Source organism: Oxyura jamaicensis, chromosome Z (genome assembly GCF_011077185.1).
Source record: "Oxyura jamaicensis isolate SHBP4307 breed ruddy duck chromosome Z, BPBGC_Ojam_1.0, whole genome shotgun sequence".
NCBI classification, from domain to species: Eukaryota; Metazoa; Chordata; class Aves; order Anseriformes; family Anatidae; genus Oxyura; species Oxyura jamaicensis.
The window spans coordinates 73,140,680-73,158,020 of NC_048926.1; the positions used below are offsets into that span (position 1 = coordinate 73,140,680).

General features: G+C 40.7%; 1 protein-coding gene and 1 long non-coding RNA gene across 3 annotated transcripts in view; one reads left to right on the forward strand and one right to left on the reverse strand.

Moving 5' to 3' along the window:
- Positions 1–12,078, forward strand: part of GRIN3A (glutamate ionotropic receptor NMDA type subunit 3A) — a 77,889-nt gene extending 65,811 nt beyond the window's left edge. For both annotated transcript variants that reach the window (XM_035309595.1, XM_035309594.1), the window contains 3 exons: positions 6,794–6,958; positions 8,237–8,310; positions 10,601–12,078. In XM_035309595.1, coding sequence (XP_035165486.1) covers positions 6,794–6,958; positions 8,237–8,310; positions 10,601–10,937 — 576 coding nt within the window. In that variant the 3' untranslated portion in view covers positions 10,938–12,078. The remainder of the gene's footprint in view (positions 1–6,793; positions 6,959–8,236; positions 8,311–10,600) is intronic.
- On the reverse strand, positions 4,373–16,892 carry LOC118155929. The gene is made up of 3 exons (XR_004746065.1): positions 16,382–16,892; positions 11,349–11,363; positions 4,373–4,384 (listed from the first exon to the last, which is right to left on the reverse strand). It is a non-coding gene; the product is annotated as an uncharacterized LOC118155929 (long non-coding RNA).
- Between the last annotated feature and the right edge of the window lie 449 nt (positions 16,893–17,341).

Below are 17,341 nucleotides of genomic sequence, written 5' to 3' on the forward strand. Positions count from 1 at the left end.
TGGACAAGTTGCCTATCATTGAGCAGCGGTCTTTACTGTTAGGCCAAGCAGTAATGATCAGGGTAGTGTTCAGGAGATGAGCCAGCACAGAAAGGCTTCTCACCACAGTATGAACGAGAAGGGTCCATTGTAAGCCAGGGGTTAGACAACCTTTGTAAAGAGCTAGCTGTACACACACAACTGGCAGTTCAGTTAGATAGCAACCAATACAAGGAGTAAAAAGTTACACTTTTCTATATTGATACATAGCAGTAAAATTAAACAACTTATTGATGCTTCATAGTAATACACAAACAGTATGTAACCTGCCAACAGCAGGTTACAACAGCAATATATGCAAACACACAGATGATGCTGGCACAGACTGACCTGTTACAGCAGACGTGCTGCTTTCCACTGGCAAAGCCACGTTGTTGTGCATGCCTCATGCTGCTGATGGTGGTGATCTGTTGCCTCTCTCCACACTACCCCCAGCCCGAGAGACAACATCGATTGGCTGCCTAGACGTCAGCTCCCTGAGCAGGGACACCAGAGACGGACACTACGTGTCTAGCTCAAGTGCCAATTTATTGCTGCGTAACATAGCCTCTTATACCCGTACACGTGACCGCCCCGGATACTTGTGACCCCTTACTCCACCCACTGTTCCTCCCAGCTTTTCCCCACAGGGATCTGCCATTCACCATGAGCTCCTGTCCTGTCCAGACAAGGAATGCAGTGAATGCAAGGTCTTTTCATCCTTTCTCCTCTCACTGGTGGTGGAATCCACCCATTGCTGTTCTCTGGAGTCTGTGAGGAAACTTGGCCAAACCTGACCTGCTGTGGCTTGTGCCTACATTGGTGATCTTTGGCCTCAGTATCATGTGGGATGCACAATTAAACAGTACTTTGTTCAGTATCATGCCGTTCATCCTGAATACTTTTACCCAGTTATCACCTGGCAAACTGCCTTTGTGCTCTTAGTTTTGACTATTTTCCTTAAGGGTCAACAGTTACTTTCAATTTTTGTTATACCAGTAATGTGACAGCTCAACAGCTGGGTTTTTATCCGTCATTGCGAAGCTATGGTTTGGCTGCTTGTCTCTGGTGCACTGCAGGTGTCAAGGGGAGGCCATGCAGACTCCTCCACAAGGGGAGCACTACCCTGTGACAGACACTGCATTGTGAGGGGGTTGTCTCAATGCAGGAAGATGCAGTGGCGCCTTCCACTCAAGGGGTATCACTTGGTCTAAGAGGAAAAATATTTTCCACCATGGTCCTGAATAAAGGGGTATATGAGTCTGGATTCTGACAGTACAGTCTGGAGAAGCACTTTTTGAGTGTTCTGGAAAATGAATACCAGATTTAGATTCACCTGTCCAAACTGAGAAAAAAAAAAATAGTTCTCTATCTGAGGAGACAAAACTATTATTCCCAATTCACCAGCATGTAAATCACAGAAAAAAAAACATCTCACCACCTAATTCCAATTGTATATGTATTGTTCTTCCTGCTACAGACAGGGCTTAGATAATGGATGAGCCTTAAGAAAAAGATTTATAAGAAAAGAGTGTTTTTTCCAGTCCTGTGCAAAACTCTTCACAAGGAGGGAAAGGAACTTGTCTTGTTAATGTGAGACAAAATGATTTACAGTATCTCAAAATCTGGCACTTGAAATCCTAAATTCATAGTCACCTGTCTTTGCCAAGGATAATCTCCCTAAAGAAATTAAATACGTATTACTTCAGTGCTGCCACTTCTTTGAGAGCACACAAAGCCATAAGAATAAAATAAATAAAAGCCAGTCTGCAGCTACAAGAAATGCCACAATCCGGAGACAGGGACTGCTTTTAATACTGTTTAGTTACATAAATACATGCATCAGTGTCAGCAGAATTTTGGAAATCTACTGAGATGCCCAAATGACTTTAAAAATCTGCCTTTCATAACCATTTATCCCCTAGTAAAGCTGGAAATAATTCCTTCTTCACAGAGGTGCTGCAAAATTTAACTTCCTGATCTCAGTAAAGCTTTTTAAAATCCTTGTGGGGAAAATGCTATCAAAAAGGGTAGCTTATTTCATTATTACAGGTAATACACAAATGACATCCCCCCTCAGAGCTTGGGTTCAGCAGTGTACAGCAGTAATAGCTGTGTGGTGCTGCCAACCTGCAAGGAATCCACATAAATATTTAGAGGCTTCTGATTAGTCAAAGCTGGACCACAAATGTATTTGATGGCCTATTCACAGCTTTCAGTATAACGAGGGAGAATAAATTATTCGCAGTCTCTTGAAACATAGATTAAAGCAGGATTTTTGCACTTGAAATCCAATAATTAAGCACTGAGTGCTGTTTTTGTCTCTGCTCTCCCCTTCAAACAGAATACAAACTCTTCTCTGCATCCACCACCTTCTCTTCGGTGCCCAAAGAAAAAGCACGTAACTCTGGATGGAACAGACAGTAGGAAATGTTTAGGTAGCAATTGGAGATAAGGGTTGATAAATCAGAAATGACTCTGAAAGGATATATAAAAAGGCAGATACCTCCATGTCTGCTCTTGTATTTGTTAGTTTTCACAACTCGCCGGTTTGGCCATTTTTAAGTGGCAAATGAGTCAGAGGCTGTTGCCATTGTGTCCTTGCCACTTATCAGCTGTAATCATCAAAGGATTGTCCGTGGTTGCTTATTGCCTCAGAACCACCACATGGACAAAACTGCTTCTAAAATGCAGGGAGCTACCTCCTGAATTTATGATTACAAATTTGGAGCAAGAACTCTATCTTTATTTTACGTTAATAGAAGCTCACCACAGTGTGAGCTTTTATTCCTTAGTAAGGAATGCACCTGCACTAAAAAAGTCATCTGTTGCTTTTATATTGTCATTAAAGGACTAGCATACAAACCTGATCCACCCCACTTCAGCAGCCAGGAAAGCACTGGGTGTACAGAGAATATAGTCTATTGCTGCTCTTTCACAATAGAGCCTATATGCACACCTACAAATGCATACACAAATGACAAAATAAGGATTGGAGTCTGCTGCTGATACTGATCATCATGATATTATGGAAACGAGAGGTGCCTCTATCAGATGCTTATCTTTACTGTTTAATGTGTCTTGAGTAATTATGAACAGCTGATAATCTATCTTCTTACAAGGGTACGTAAATCTGCTGACTTTACTACAGATAACTCCATACTCTGTAAGACACACTGAGCTAATTACTTCTCCTCCACCTCTTTGCCATGCAATTTATTCTCAAGATTTCCCTTTAATGTGTAGCCTTTATCTGGTAGCTCTTGCAATACATTATCTTCTTTATTGCTAGATGAAATACTATTGAAGCTTCGTTTTGGCACAGCCTTTCCCAGTGAAAGATGTCTTATTCAGGACAGTATCAAAAGCTATCCATTACAAGTGAAAAACATATCTAGGATGCCAGTACTGGAATTTCTTTCACCTATTTCCAGGAAAGGTAGAAAACTATTCTGCAGAGCTGACAAGACAGTGAGCCAGAACCTCAACAGCATAAATCAGCACAACTTTACTGAAGACAAGAGAATTATTTTTCATGCGAGGAGCTGGCCATGTGTCCTGGTTTCAGTTAGGACAGAGTTAATTTTCCACCTAGTAGCTGGTAGGGTGCTATGTTTTGGATTAAGATGAGAAGAGTGCTGATAACACACTGATGTTTTAATTGTTGCAGAGCAGTGCTTACACTAAGCCAAGGACTTTTCAGCTTCTCGCTCTGTCCTGCCAGCGGGCAGGCTAGGGGTGCAGCAAGAGCTGGGAAGGGACAGACCCAGGACAGCTGACCCAAACTGGCCAAAGGGGTATTCCATACCATCTGACATCATGCTAAACAATATATAGGGGTGGCTAGCCTGGGTGGGGGGGCCAGCTGCTCAGGGATAGGCTGGGCATTGGTCAGCGGGTGGTGAGCAATTGCATTGTGCATCAATTGTTTCATACATACTATTATTATTATTATTGTTTCCTATCTTAATAAACTGTCTTTATCTCAACTCACAGGCTTCACTTTCCCATTTCTCTCCCCCATCCCAGAGAGGGAGAGGGGAGGGTGAGCGAACGGCTGTGTGGTGTTTAGCTGCTGACCAGGTTAAACCACAACACCATGTGTTCTTTCTGCAGCCAGCACTAGAATGGCATAAATCACCAACCTCAGGCTGGAGGAGACATCTCAGGTGTGCAGGAATCCCTGCACCCCACTGCAACTGCCACTGTGTCTCCTTTATCTTTTTTTTCTCTTTGAATTGGTAGAGTTTTTAGAGTTTTCATATTCCATTAAACCTAGTCTCTATTCTCAGAGCAAGATAGATGCTCCCTGGCATACAGCAACCTAACGCTGGCAGATCAGCCTCTTTACTGATCTCCCATGCTTCTGGGGACTTCTGTGTTACTTCCCATGGAGTTAAAGAAAAGGACCTTTGCCCAGCTGGTTCACAGCTTCCTGTCCCGAGGGATATCTATGGCAAGTTCAGTGTCCTTCTGCAGACACCTCTGTGTGACACCAAACAGCAGCAGCCTGGGAGCAATATATAGGTGTGTTCTTCAGATGATTGAGCAAGTCCATTTCTTATCAATTATTTTGCTGTTTCTCATTCAACTTATTCTTGTATTTATTGTTAAGTCTACAACTCTAAATATGTTGTTTCATACTGGTCCTTGAACTTCCTATTTTGGGAAGCAAGTGATCTGCATTAATGCTTTGGGAAGAATTAACAAGAGCATATTTAACCAGTATGTTCAGCTAGCATGGATAGCAGCACTTTGGCTTCTTATAACTACTTTTGTATGCTGAATTCAGAGATGGGCCATATTCAGATTTACAGACTGAGAAAAAGATCAGATGCAGGGCCTCAATCTGCTTTTACGCTATGTAGGCTAAAACTTGTGTTTTATTGCTGATTAAAAGCAAACAAACAAAAACAGGCCAGTAACACAAAGCTCCAATCAAAGAATTTGCTTTTTGTTGTTGTTGTTGTTGTTGTTGTTTTCAGTGATTTAGAGACTTGTGATTTTTGTAACCCCTCCTGTTCCCCTCACAAGAAGTACAAACTATAGGACAACAGATTCTTGCCAACAAGAAATTCCAGTGCTGAGAGGGAGTTTTGGTTTTAGGTTGAACTGATGAACTGTCAATGTAAGCAAAACCTTGTTTCAACATTCTGAGACTCTTCTACCCCAAAGTCATTATCTTGTATTTTTCTTCCTTCCTTTCCTTTCCTGGCTGCAGTAGTTTTCCTTAGAAACTATTTTTACACCTCCATTACAGCTCTTGAAGTGTTGATTCATTAGTAAAAGAATTCTCTTTTCAAGAATTCTGCTTGGGCCAAGAAGGTTGCAGAGGACCCTCAAAATGACATTTCATTGCCATTGCTACGTACAAGTGTTCACACTCTGCTTAACTGCTGAAGCTTTGTTCTCAAAAACCTGTGATGTGCTGCCTCATATCATTGTGTTCTAAAGAGAAGAAACCAAATAAAGAAACCGAGAGGGAAATCGTATCAGTAACCCAGTAGAAGTATATAAAGAGACTTTAGAGTCTTCAACTTCAGTAGACTCATCACAAATCAATTCTTGCTTAAAATGACCCCATAATAAGCCATAAGATCTTATAATAAGATAATAAGATCTATCCAAAAATGTGATTTATCTAACTCTCAACTAGATCTGATTTCTTTTCTCGGTTGCACAGTGATAGTCATAACAGAGCACTCTCCCCACCCCCATGACAAAAACAACAAATTCAAGGAACACAAAGGTCAATTATTCATGGTGATAGCCTCCAAGATGGCATCTCCTGACACGTAACCCTACCCAAGCGATTTTCTAATGTCATGATGAGTAACATTCTTTACTAGAAAGATAGGGGTAGAATCTGTATTCTTGGAAATATTTCCCAAGTAGTCTGTGGGCAGTAATTATTAGGAAGAGTTTTTAATTGTTGATGAATTCATAACTGAGTTACAGGGGCATGACAATAAGGGTACTAAGACTTTACATAACATGCATACCTGACCTATGAATTGGAGAGCAGGTTTTTGTGGTATAGACTGCTGCTGTACGTGGTTCCTCAGTCTTCAGACATGATTAATGCCAATAAGAGATTCAAATTAATAAATGGCTCCTAAACTACATGAAAGGAGTGGGTCAGGGGAAGCCAAGGTGAGTGAACATGTTACATAATGGCAGTGATGATTCCTAAAAAACACAGTTTTAGTCGTGTTAATGTAGGGAGCAGAGAGATGCCATGTTTGTGCTACTTCAAAACGTTTTCTCCACGACCTTCCATCAAGAATAAAGCACAAAAAGAGAAAGTTAATGATCAGTTCTTAGAAAATATGAACAGTCTTAGCTCATTGCTGATGAAAGATTCGCTCATTGTTCATTCGCTCATTCGTTCATTGAGTATATTCTGTCAAGCAGTATGTGCTTTTACAAATGCAAATGCAAAGATACCCCAAGTACTGGATTCTCAAGTGCTCAGCACTTCATCACATTAGGGAAAGAGCACAGCAAATATATATATATATATATATATAAAAATCCCTGATCTGTGGCCTGAATCTTACTCCCATTACAGGTCTTTTTCTATGATTAAACACCAAGCTCTGAAGTGGCCACACAGCACAGAAAGGTTTTGCTGTGACCAGGATCCAGACTATTCTGCAATACTTCATTGCTGTGTATTCAGTCAGACCACATTTCCAAATGATAAAACAGAAGTATCTATTAAAATAAACTAACAGTCTCCTTAATTAACTTCCCCTTTTGATTTTATTCACAGACACTGCAAATGGGCATCAAACATTTTTCTGGGCTCTTTGTGATGTTGTGCATTGGGTTTGTCTTGTCTATTTTAACTACCATTGGGGAACATACTGTGTACAGATTGGTTCTACCACGGATCAAGAAGAAATCCAAGATGAAGTACTGGCTCCATACAAGTCAGGTAAGTATTCGGTAGTAACCCTGTGAAAGTAATGTCAGGGTGATAAGGAATGCCTGGACAAGAGTAACATGTAAAAGGCTGCAAGAAGAGCACCACCAAGTGGCATTTGAGGTGTGACAGCAGCTACTGGAATGTGAAGTCTTACTTATGGACAAAATCAAAAGCACAAAGGATATACGTTCAAATATTTATTTACTTTATATTATTTTTTGTTCAGATTTATAAGTGTTCAATCTTTCTTTCTTGGCCGTAGCAATAATATGCGTGTTTTCCAGGTTCTATAAGTCACACAGAAAATGTTTCTTTAGTCTCCTTCTAGGAACGAGGAAATTTTCTTCAAGCATATTTTTCATGTAATTCTAACTCAAAAAAATAATAATAATAATAAAGAAAAAATAGAAAGAAAATAAAGGGAAAAAAAAAAAAAAAAAGAAAAAAAAAAAAAAAAAAAAAAGATCAAGACCTCAAAACCCTGAATGATATATCATGAGTTTTACTCCCTTAGCTTCTAACTCCTCTAAACTTCTCAACCTGGTCCAGAGATGTTCAAGACCAGGTTGGACGAGGTCCTGGGCAATCCAGTCCAGTGGGTGGCATCCCTACCCATGGCAGGGGGTGTGGAGCCAGATGATCTTTGGGGTCCCTTCCAACCCAAGCAATTCTATGAATCTATGAAATGTTCACAACTGCAAAGTCCAGAGAAAGGGCCTTTCCATTTGTACTTTTAACCATACCACTCTTTTGGACACCAACAGTGTCACTATTCTGGCCTGCATAGCCCAAAGATTTGATCATATTATAATGGGCTCCTAACCTTTTTGATTCACGAAGTGCTGGGTAATTTCCTCCATTACTCTAAGAAAAAAAATGGAAGAAAATTGCTCTGCATCTTTACTCTAAAGGAAGAGGTTACTTTGCAGCAAAAGGAAGAAAAAAAAAAAAAAAAAGTAATAATAAAAGCTCTTCTACTGCTTTCAAGCAGTACAGTGAAAGAGATTTTTTAGAAAATAATGTAGTTTGCTAAGATCCACCCTTCTTCTCTGGAATTCTAACACGAAAGATTGCTTGCAAACTATCTACCTACCTTTCAGATTGCCCTTCTTCAGGAAATTATGGGAACATATATTTGTTGTAATGACAAAGCACAGACATTGCTTGTATCCGTGAAGCAAAATAATTTATACTCAAGTCCATCACACAAAGCCCAAACTGTGTATGTATTTATGGAGCTATTTTTAATCTTGCTTTTAGTAATTTATTTTCTTCTTTTCCCTCTAGAGATTACATCGTTCTCTGAACAGTTCATTTCTTGAAGACAAATGCCAGCCTAAGACAAAACGAGTAGAAAAGAGGTAGGAATTTTTGTATGCCTTAAAAAACAAAGTACAGAAATTAATTTGAAATGAAGCGCAGTGTGTCTGGATATCTACTTATGGGTCTAATACACCCCAAAAATAACAGAACAGGAAAAAGAAAATAAAAATAAAAATAAAAAAAAAAATAGAAATGACAAGAGAGGCAAGAGAGGGAAGCAGAAATGAGCTGTTTACAACAGAAAGCATTAAATCCAGAAATCTTGTTCTTTCATGATTTCCCTTATAGCTACAAAAAAGCACTCCATTCTAAACACAGGCATTGTAGATTTTAAAGTTTGCTGCCTTGTTTTTACTCATATAATAACAAGCTGGCAGATGTGTAGGGCCCTGTGAGACAGCTTTGCAATGAATAACTGATCAGGTGATATATGTTTACTTTTTTTTTTTTTTTTCAGTTTTCTTATTTTTCAGAATAAGAACTAAGCTGAAAAAAAAGGAAAACGCAGTCCTTTCAAAAACCTATGTCTCTTGTTGGAGAAAAAAGTAGGCAACAAACTTGCCATGTGCTCTGAAGAGCAAACAGTCTGACTTATCTATGACTCTTGGGAACACAAGGCATTCTCTTAAAACTAAACACTTGCTCAGTAACTTAAAACTATTGATGCAGGCAACAGCTTTTATACCCAAGTAGAAAATGAGTAGAGATACAGAATATAGAAAAGAAACATCATCCTGGCTGCTGCTATGTATTTGGCATGACTGAAACCACATGTAACTTCAGTGTGGCCAGAATACGTTCAGTTTGGTAGTCCTGCACCAATGTCAGCAAATATAAGAAATAAACACTTATGGACTTCTAGACTGCCTATATATAAATGAGTTCATAAAAATGCAGGCAACTAATTTCCGCTGTTCATTCCTTCATCTTATTGCCCCAATAAATCCCCAGTGTAGCACCTCCTTGCCACTGCAACTCCTTGCTTTTGATCTCTAAACAGCAGTAACTAGAGCAGCCTGCTGCAAAACATTCCTTCCTCCCACATTGCTCCCGCAGGGGCAGTAGCATTCACACTGACACCACCCTCAGGTCCTAACACAGTCCAAGGACAATGGAGTCCTTCCAAGTGGGGGAACTCTGATTGCATCTCTGATAAAAAAAAAAAAAAAAAAAAAAAAGCACTGGCTGAATTATTTGACAGATACTGAGCAGTGCAAAAACTTCTTAACACAAGGAATGGCCGCAAGCCTTATGCTATGGCTTAGAAAAAAGTACACAAATATTCTTCAATCATTCAGAGTGAAGACGTGCTGCTGCTAAAAACTCCTGTTTGTGCAACACCCAGCTCACATGTGTGTTTCTGCATGCCCACCTACAGTGTTTGCTCTTCACGTGGTCTAAGCTGCCATTTGCATAGAATTGTGGTGAATTTAACTCCAGACACCTAGTAACATGGTGCCCAGCTTGTAATGAATAATAAGATAGGACCCACAGCTATCAAATCAATTATATTACTGCACTTTATTTTATTCCTGCTGAGGACAGTGGAATTACTAAAAGCACCAAGATACAGAAAAGAGGTGGAAAGAATTTGTATTACCATACTGCTATTTTCCTCAGGGAGGAAACTCCACTGTTTTTTTCAGGTCTAAACTTTCCAAAACTCTTTAAACTCCACACTAAGAAAAATTCTCAACATCAGTAGCCGAACTCTATAGCATTTCACTTCCTGATGAAACACAAGTGTTAACTGCGGACTTGGACCCCTCTTACATCCACCTCCCCAGATCACCTGAGCCTTATCAGAGAGCTGTGCTTTAAACTGTGAAATAAAAAATGTATCTGAAATGTGAAATGACAGGTTAGCAATAATGACTCTGATATCAATTGGGAAGCTCATGCTTCTGCACTGCAAGGTTTGGATAAACTATGTCATCATGTCCATTCCCCCAAAGGACTAATGCTGTAAAGAACTCTAGATGTTGCAGCCACAAAAGCTGTCAGAAAGCTTTGGAAGCAGACTTAAATCTTCCTGCGCTGGAGTAGAGAGGACTGTAATTCAATACCTAAAAAAAATAAAATAATGTAGGGAACTTGAACTATAGGATTCTGTTTGATTCTTTGCTATGGCTTACCACAGACATTTGGCCATCTGTGCTTATAATTTGTACGTCTGAGGAAAAATAATTCCAAAGATAAACGAATAATATTTAAATGTAATTGATAACAGCAGCAGCGTATTTTTCCAGTAGGATGGCTCCCAGGGAGGGGTTGCATACTCACAAGAGAAGGCTATGATTTTGTATTAACCCTCACACCTCTGTTCAGGTCCCATGTAGGGAACAGCCAGCATGCTGTGTGGAATACAGCCAACGTGGGCAACTGTCACCAGAAAAAATACGTCTGCACCAACGAGGGGCAAAATGACGTGGCAATCGGACAGCACCAAGACATCTCCCTGCCACAGGTGAGGAGAGAGACTCCAGCTTGTTTAACGACCAACGGGAAAGCAGACTCCCTCAGCATTGCCAGGACCTCGGTGATGCAAGAGCTCACAGAGCTGGAGAAGCAGATCCAAATCATCAAGCAGGAGCTGCAGCTCGCCATGGACAGGAAATCAGAGCTGGAAGAGTATCAGAGAACAAACAGGACTGCAGAGCCCTAGGCCAGCATACTCGGGCCCTTTCCCCTTTTCTCCCTTTCTCCCCTCCTGTAAAATTTTTAACGTGCTTTTGTAATGCCGGGAAGAGGCATGAAAATAAAGCAGGCAATATGCTCTTCATGAGAGCTGAGTTGCAGCAGCCCACAGCCACTGCCACCCTCCTGGGTCCTCCTCCTTTCCTAACAAGTTTTGCATTCTCCCAGCCAACTTCAGCCATTCCCAAGGGACTTAGAGAAACAATAACTGTGTGAATAGCAAGAGTTCCTGTTTCCTTCACTTGGCACTACAGTGAAGTTCCCTCTTTTTTAGCTCTCTCTGTGCGTTAATTCAAAACAAAAAGAAAAAAAAAAAAAAAGGAACTCTAAACTGCTCATTGGAAGCATGCCCCTTGTTGGTATGTTTTTGTTATGGTACCTATGGGTTTAGTCTCTATGCTAAGGCTCCTTATGGTTGCCTCATTACACCAGGTGCTAGTTCTATGTTGGCAACCCCTTCCCTCCTGGCACAGGCTGTGTGTGGTTCACAAGACAAATTCTTGGTGGCAGTCCCAGGACACACAGTTCCCTTAGCTCTGTCAGCACAAATGCAGATGTGGCTGCTCTGTGACTGTGATAAAGGAACTCAAGCAGCTTAAAAATAACTTTGCAAAAAACAAACCACCACCTCTGTCTGCTTCTGAGCCGGGGTTCACTTTGCACTCCCACCCAGAGAGAAGCCACGCAAAAACAGCTGCACTGGCAGACGTGAGGAGATGGGTTCACAGTGGCACAGGGCAAGGATGGGGGGAGGGGAGAGAGCAGCAGTGCTGCAGACCATTATCTATGATTAAAGGTGAGGTATCTCATCTGTGAAACCACTCCCTTAACATTCTCTGTCTACAGTCGATATTAAGGTTCTTTCTCACAGCCAAAGTAACATAAAAGGGATCTGGTCCACTGATTTATTCTGTCACCAAACTCCCATCGAAGTCAAAGGGAATTTGGCACCAAAACCTCCTGGTGGACCAATGCTCACTGTAAAGGGGATTCAAATTTGCTGTTTCAAAGGCAATGTACTGAGTGGAGCTCCCTCCAACTTGGATGATGAGTAGAGTGGAAGGAAGGGTAAGCTATTCAGCATCTGAATAAATAATACATCAATCCAAGTGACTGTGTTATTAATACAGGATTTCCATGACTTTTTAAACAACACTTCCCAACACATCCTGTATTACAAAGAATGTTTGTCAGAATTAACTCTGGTCTCCCAGATACATCACTAAAATCATCTTTACCTTCGCTGTATCTCCAGCCAACTGTGTGAATGTTGCCAGGGCTGACAGTCCTGGCAGGCATGGTTAAAGGCTTCAGCCAGACATGAAAATGTATTATGGGGTTTGAATAAGGCATACTATCTTTATTTTTTTCTCTCACCTTTAAGCTTTCAAAAACACTTGAAAATGAAAAGCTATGCACAGACTACTTAATGCTGATAGCAGCAATACCCAGAACAATTAGCCCCATTAAGAGGAGCTCATATTCTACTCCCTGATCAGTCTTTGGCCTCTGTTTTTGGGCAGCAAGTGCAGCTGCTTCTTTCAATAGTCAGTTACCCAAAAAAGAGTGGATTAAGATATAAAACAGGAATGTGGGGCCAGGTGATGTGACACTTGCACATTAGAGAGGTCTGAAACACCCAGGAGGTCCCTTCTTTCCCTGCACCTAAAAAAATACATGACACAGATCAAGTCACTCAGTTTGCATTTGTTGCCTTCCCTTACCCTCCCTCACTCGTTTAGATAACCAGCTTCTTCTGAAGAATTTTTTATCTGTGTAATATCCAGTATCTTCCAACCTCTGACTTCATTTGGTTAGAACAAATTAACACAATTTTTTTCATTATTACGAGACAAACACTAGGAAAGAAATATTTCAAGCCATTTTTTTCAGTAGGTTTAACATGTTTGTTACTTCCATATCTCTATATGTATTATGAGTCCAGGCAAAGTTGATCAATATTAGCTTTAAAAGATGTGAAATTAAAAATCCTAACGAAATCATAACTGTGCATGTTCTGGTTCAAAGTCCAACCCGAACATCCAGTCTTTCAACAAATCACTCTTTAAAGACAAAACCGTAAATGAAGAAATGTCAGCCACCTAATAATTAATGGTAAACAAAAATCTGTGTTTCTGCTGAGTGCCTTATGGGCTACTCACATGTCAAATGCAGAACAGGGATTGCTCCAAATTACCGCAGTACTAACCAGAGGCCTTCTGGTTGAGGGTTGAAGTTATTGCCCAGCAGAGACAGGTTTTGCCAATAGGCAGCACTGAATGAAGATGTTCCTTTAAACAAAAGCATTCTGTAACACTATAACGATGGTTTCAAATAGAAACAAACCACAAAACAAATCTGAAAGCTACCTCAGTTTAAGGTAATCTGAACTTAATTGCCACAGGTGCAGTTTCCCTATCAAAACATCAACCTGGCAAAGAAAAAAGGGAAAAATGAAAGGTTCTTGCAATTTGCCTTTTTCACCAGGCCTCAAACACACTACAGGAAAAGCACAAAAAGCACAAGACTTAGGGCTGTAGAGGAGGTCAGCTCTCACACATCTCACCAGTTGCTCGGTCCTTAGGTTTGTCAATTCTGTACCAAGACTAGTACCCAGAAAAAAAGAAAAACAAGGATTTTTCAATCAGGTCTGCATTTCCATAGCCAGGTTATTCTATTGTCTCTCATCTGAGAGAGAAGAACCCAGCCTGATCCCACAGGGAACAATGTTTGCCATAGTTTTCAGGACGTTTGCCCATCGTAGGATGAGGAGTATTGCACACAAGCCAGTACCTGCAGGCTGCATGGAGAGGTGGGGACTTGCTATGTCAAGAGGCTGTAGATGGTTCTGTCTTTATGCTCCTAGGCCTCAAGTTTAATTCCTCCCTCCTCAGACTGAGGGAGGAACTTGACTTCCTCAAGGATTTCATCGTGTCTGGATTCCACAAAGCCCTACACATACAAAGGCCACAAAGGAGAAAGCAGAAGTAGCCATTGCTTACCAGCAGATTACAGCCAGCAGACTGGAAACACAGAGCTATTCTTAGGACTAACTTGATGTTATAGAAGAGGCAGGCAGAAGATTTATAGTACAGCAGACAGTTCAAACGCTTTTTGAGCTTCAATTTTCACAAGCAGAGAGTAACTTTAATCAACAGATTTGAAGAACAGATGGCATCTGGATTGAGTAAGAACACAGATGATGGTTTTCCTGCTTGACACAGGGTCAAGCTAATGATATAAGTGACCTGTGACGTGTCCTGACATTTTTACACTCTGTATAAGATTGGTGGAAAGAAGGAAAATCAAATAAAATTTCCAGACTTTGTAGCTTTACTTCTTTCCAACCCCATCTATTTAAGGATGGGATTTTTTGTTTTTAAATTGTAATACTTTCAGTTCATCATTCCCGGCTGATTTATTTTGCCCATGGCACACAATTGTCACCTTTATAGGCCACCTTCTTGATGGCAGTGCTCCTCAAAAATCATACCGTGAGCTCTTGCAAAGACTCTTTACGCTCTCCCAAATCCACTCCACACACACACACACACACACATCACCCTTCCCCACCTTGTTAATGCTACAGAGGCTTCTTCTTTATTTACATCTGATTACTCTGGTTCAGTTACTGAATGTGGATGGACTTCCTCTAAAGACTATTTATACCCCTTCTTTTTCAACAGAATTGTTTTTAGCCTTGATTAACTTTTTAATCATTTTCACTCATTCAGGCAAGCCAAAACAGACTAAAGTTTTCAGTTTCTCAGTGTTTAAATGATAAACACAGTAAGATGTTTAATAGCTCCCACAATCATCTTCAAGGACATGCTCAGCTTAAATTATTATTTTATAATAAGAAGAAATTTTTATCTTGGGGAAGAAAGAGAAAACAAGTATTTCCAAACTTCGTCTGTGAAACAAATCCAGAGCACTTCAAACCCAACACTGACAGTATATGCACAGAAGTTTCCAGCTTGACTTAAAAGTAGAAATGCAAAGTGACTTCAAGACTTTAGGACTTTGTACACCTACAACCTATTCAGGTTGTTCACAGCTGCAAAAAAGTATGCTAGAACAGCAAAGCTGTTCAAAGATCGAGGCAATGTTTGCCAGTGACCCAAGTCCTGCTTCTGATGAGCAGGCATTTGTACTATGAAATCTCCCATTAATATTATTATTCCTAACACATCCTCTCCTTTCTCTGACATGAAGTCACAAACTGTAATCCAAACAGCAACTGCTAATGAAAGTGAAGTTTCTGCTTTCATTCCTTCTGCACACACTAAGACTAAGCCATAACACAAACTCTGAGCACACCCAGCTTCCCTTTGCAAAGTCAGGGACATGTTCCTTCTCAATTTTCAGGATTCACAGTAATTTACATGTTTCACAGGGTTTAATTCATATTTTTGAATCTTTTGGAAAGCTGAAAATAGCAATGCATACTACAAGATAGTGTGTGATTAATTACTTTAACTTCACTATTGTTTTTGTTATTTTTGGTATAAGCAAATACAGGAAGATAATTCAGATTTTATGATTCAATGAAGGTACATGGATGAGTTCTCCTCCAGCAGTTCACAGAGGAACTTCCAAGAAAATCAAGTTTACAGGAAAAACACCGTGAAACAATGTTGTAAATAAGTGACTTACCTTTCATTTTTAGCAGCAGACTTCAAACATAGCCTTACAGTACAGGGAGTATGGAGACTGCAATGTATGCTGTGTCTTTTCACAAAATTTCTGTCAACAATGACAGAACGGATGCACAAATAATCCAGCATTTTGGTACTTTGGTTGTGTCAGGAATAAAGTTGTGACTGTATAGCCAAAAGGACAAAGGTTGTTCCAGATAACTATTTTTGAAGACAGAAGAAATTCACCACTCTGCTTTACAAGCTGAAGACTTTGGAAAAAATTGTTTCCAATAACCATGCAAAAGACAGAAGCTTTATCTAGATACTACCAAAGTCAAGAAAAGCAGAGAAATAACCCAGACCACAGCTTTTATTATAGCATGTGCATTACAAGATTAATTTTTGTGGCAAAACTGCACCAAAGAAACGCCTACAAAGTATTTTCTGGAAACTAAGGACAATGACAGCAATGTCTCAACCTAGGAGAAGATGTCCACATCAACCAGGGTCATCAATGGAATGCTATTTTCAAAGATTTACCAACAGCTTCTTTCTTCCTTATGAATACAAAGATGTGCATATGCTTTGGGGACGGAGGATGTTTACTAATGCACCAGTCTTCACAGATTCTTGGCCTGACCCAGGAAGACACATGCCTAAGGAGTCACTCCACTGAACTCTACAAATGTATCAGTTCATTCCTTATTCGGCCTTTCAATGGGGATAGCTTCCCATTCATACTCAGTAATGCTACCATACTGTAACAGGGTACTTGACAACCACAGCAAATTCCTGAAATAAAGGAGGGCAAACTTTCAGCTGTACAGGACACTGGTTAGCAGAGACCCTTGGAAGGCAGTACTGAAGGGCAGAGGAGTCCAGGAAGGCTGGGCACTCCTCAAGATGGAAATCTTAAAGGTTCAGGACTGGTCTGTCCCCACATGCCTGAAGACAAGCCAGCGTGGAAGAAGACTGACCTGGCTGAACAGAGAGTTGTGGCTAGAGCTTAGGAAAAAAAAGAGGGTTTATGATCTTTGGAAAAGAGGGCAGGCCACTCAGGAGGAGTATGAGGATGTTGTAAAGCTTTGCAGGGATGGAATTAGAAAGGCCAAAGCTCATCTGGAGCTCTACCTGGCTACTGCTGTTAAAGATAACACAAAATGTTTTTATAAATACATTAACACAAAAAGGAGGACAAAGGAGAATCTCCATCCTTTACTAGATGCTGGGGGGAAACCTGGATACCCAGTACCCTGTGCTGGTGGGAGGGGGTGGAGAGCAGAATGTGGCCACACAATCCACAAGGAAATGGTTGGCAACCTGTTACAGCACTTAGATGTATGCAAGTCAATAGGGCCGGATGGGATCCACCCGAGGGTACTGAGAGAACTGATGGAAGAGCTGGCCAAGCCACTTTCCATCATTTATCAGCAGTCCTGGCTATCAGGGGAGGTCCCAGTCGACTGGCGGGTAGCAAACATGACGCCCATCTACAAGAAGGGAGGGAAGGTTGACCTGGGAAACTATAGGCCTTTTAGTTTGACCTCAGTGCCAGGGAAGCTCATGGAGCAGATTGAGTATTATCACATGGCACTTGCAGGGCAACTAGGTGATCAGGCCCAGTCAGCATGGGTTTATGAAAGGCAGGTCCTGCTTGACGAACCTCATCTCCTTCTATGACAAAGTGATGCATTGGGTGGATAAGGTAAAGTCTGTGAATGTGGTCTACCCT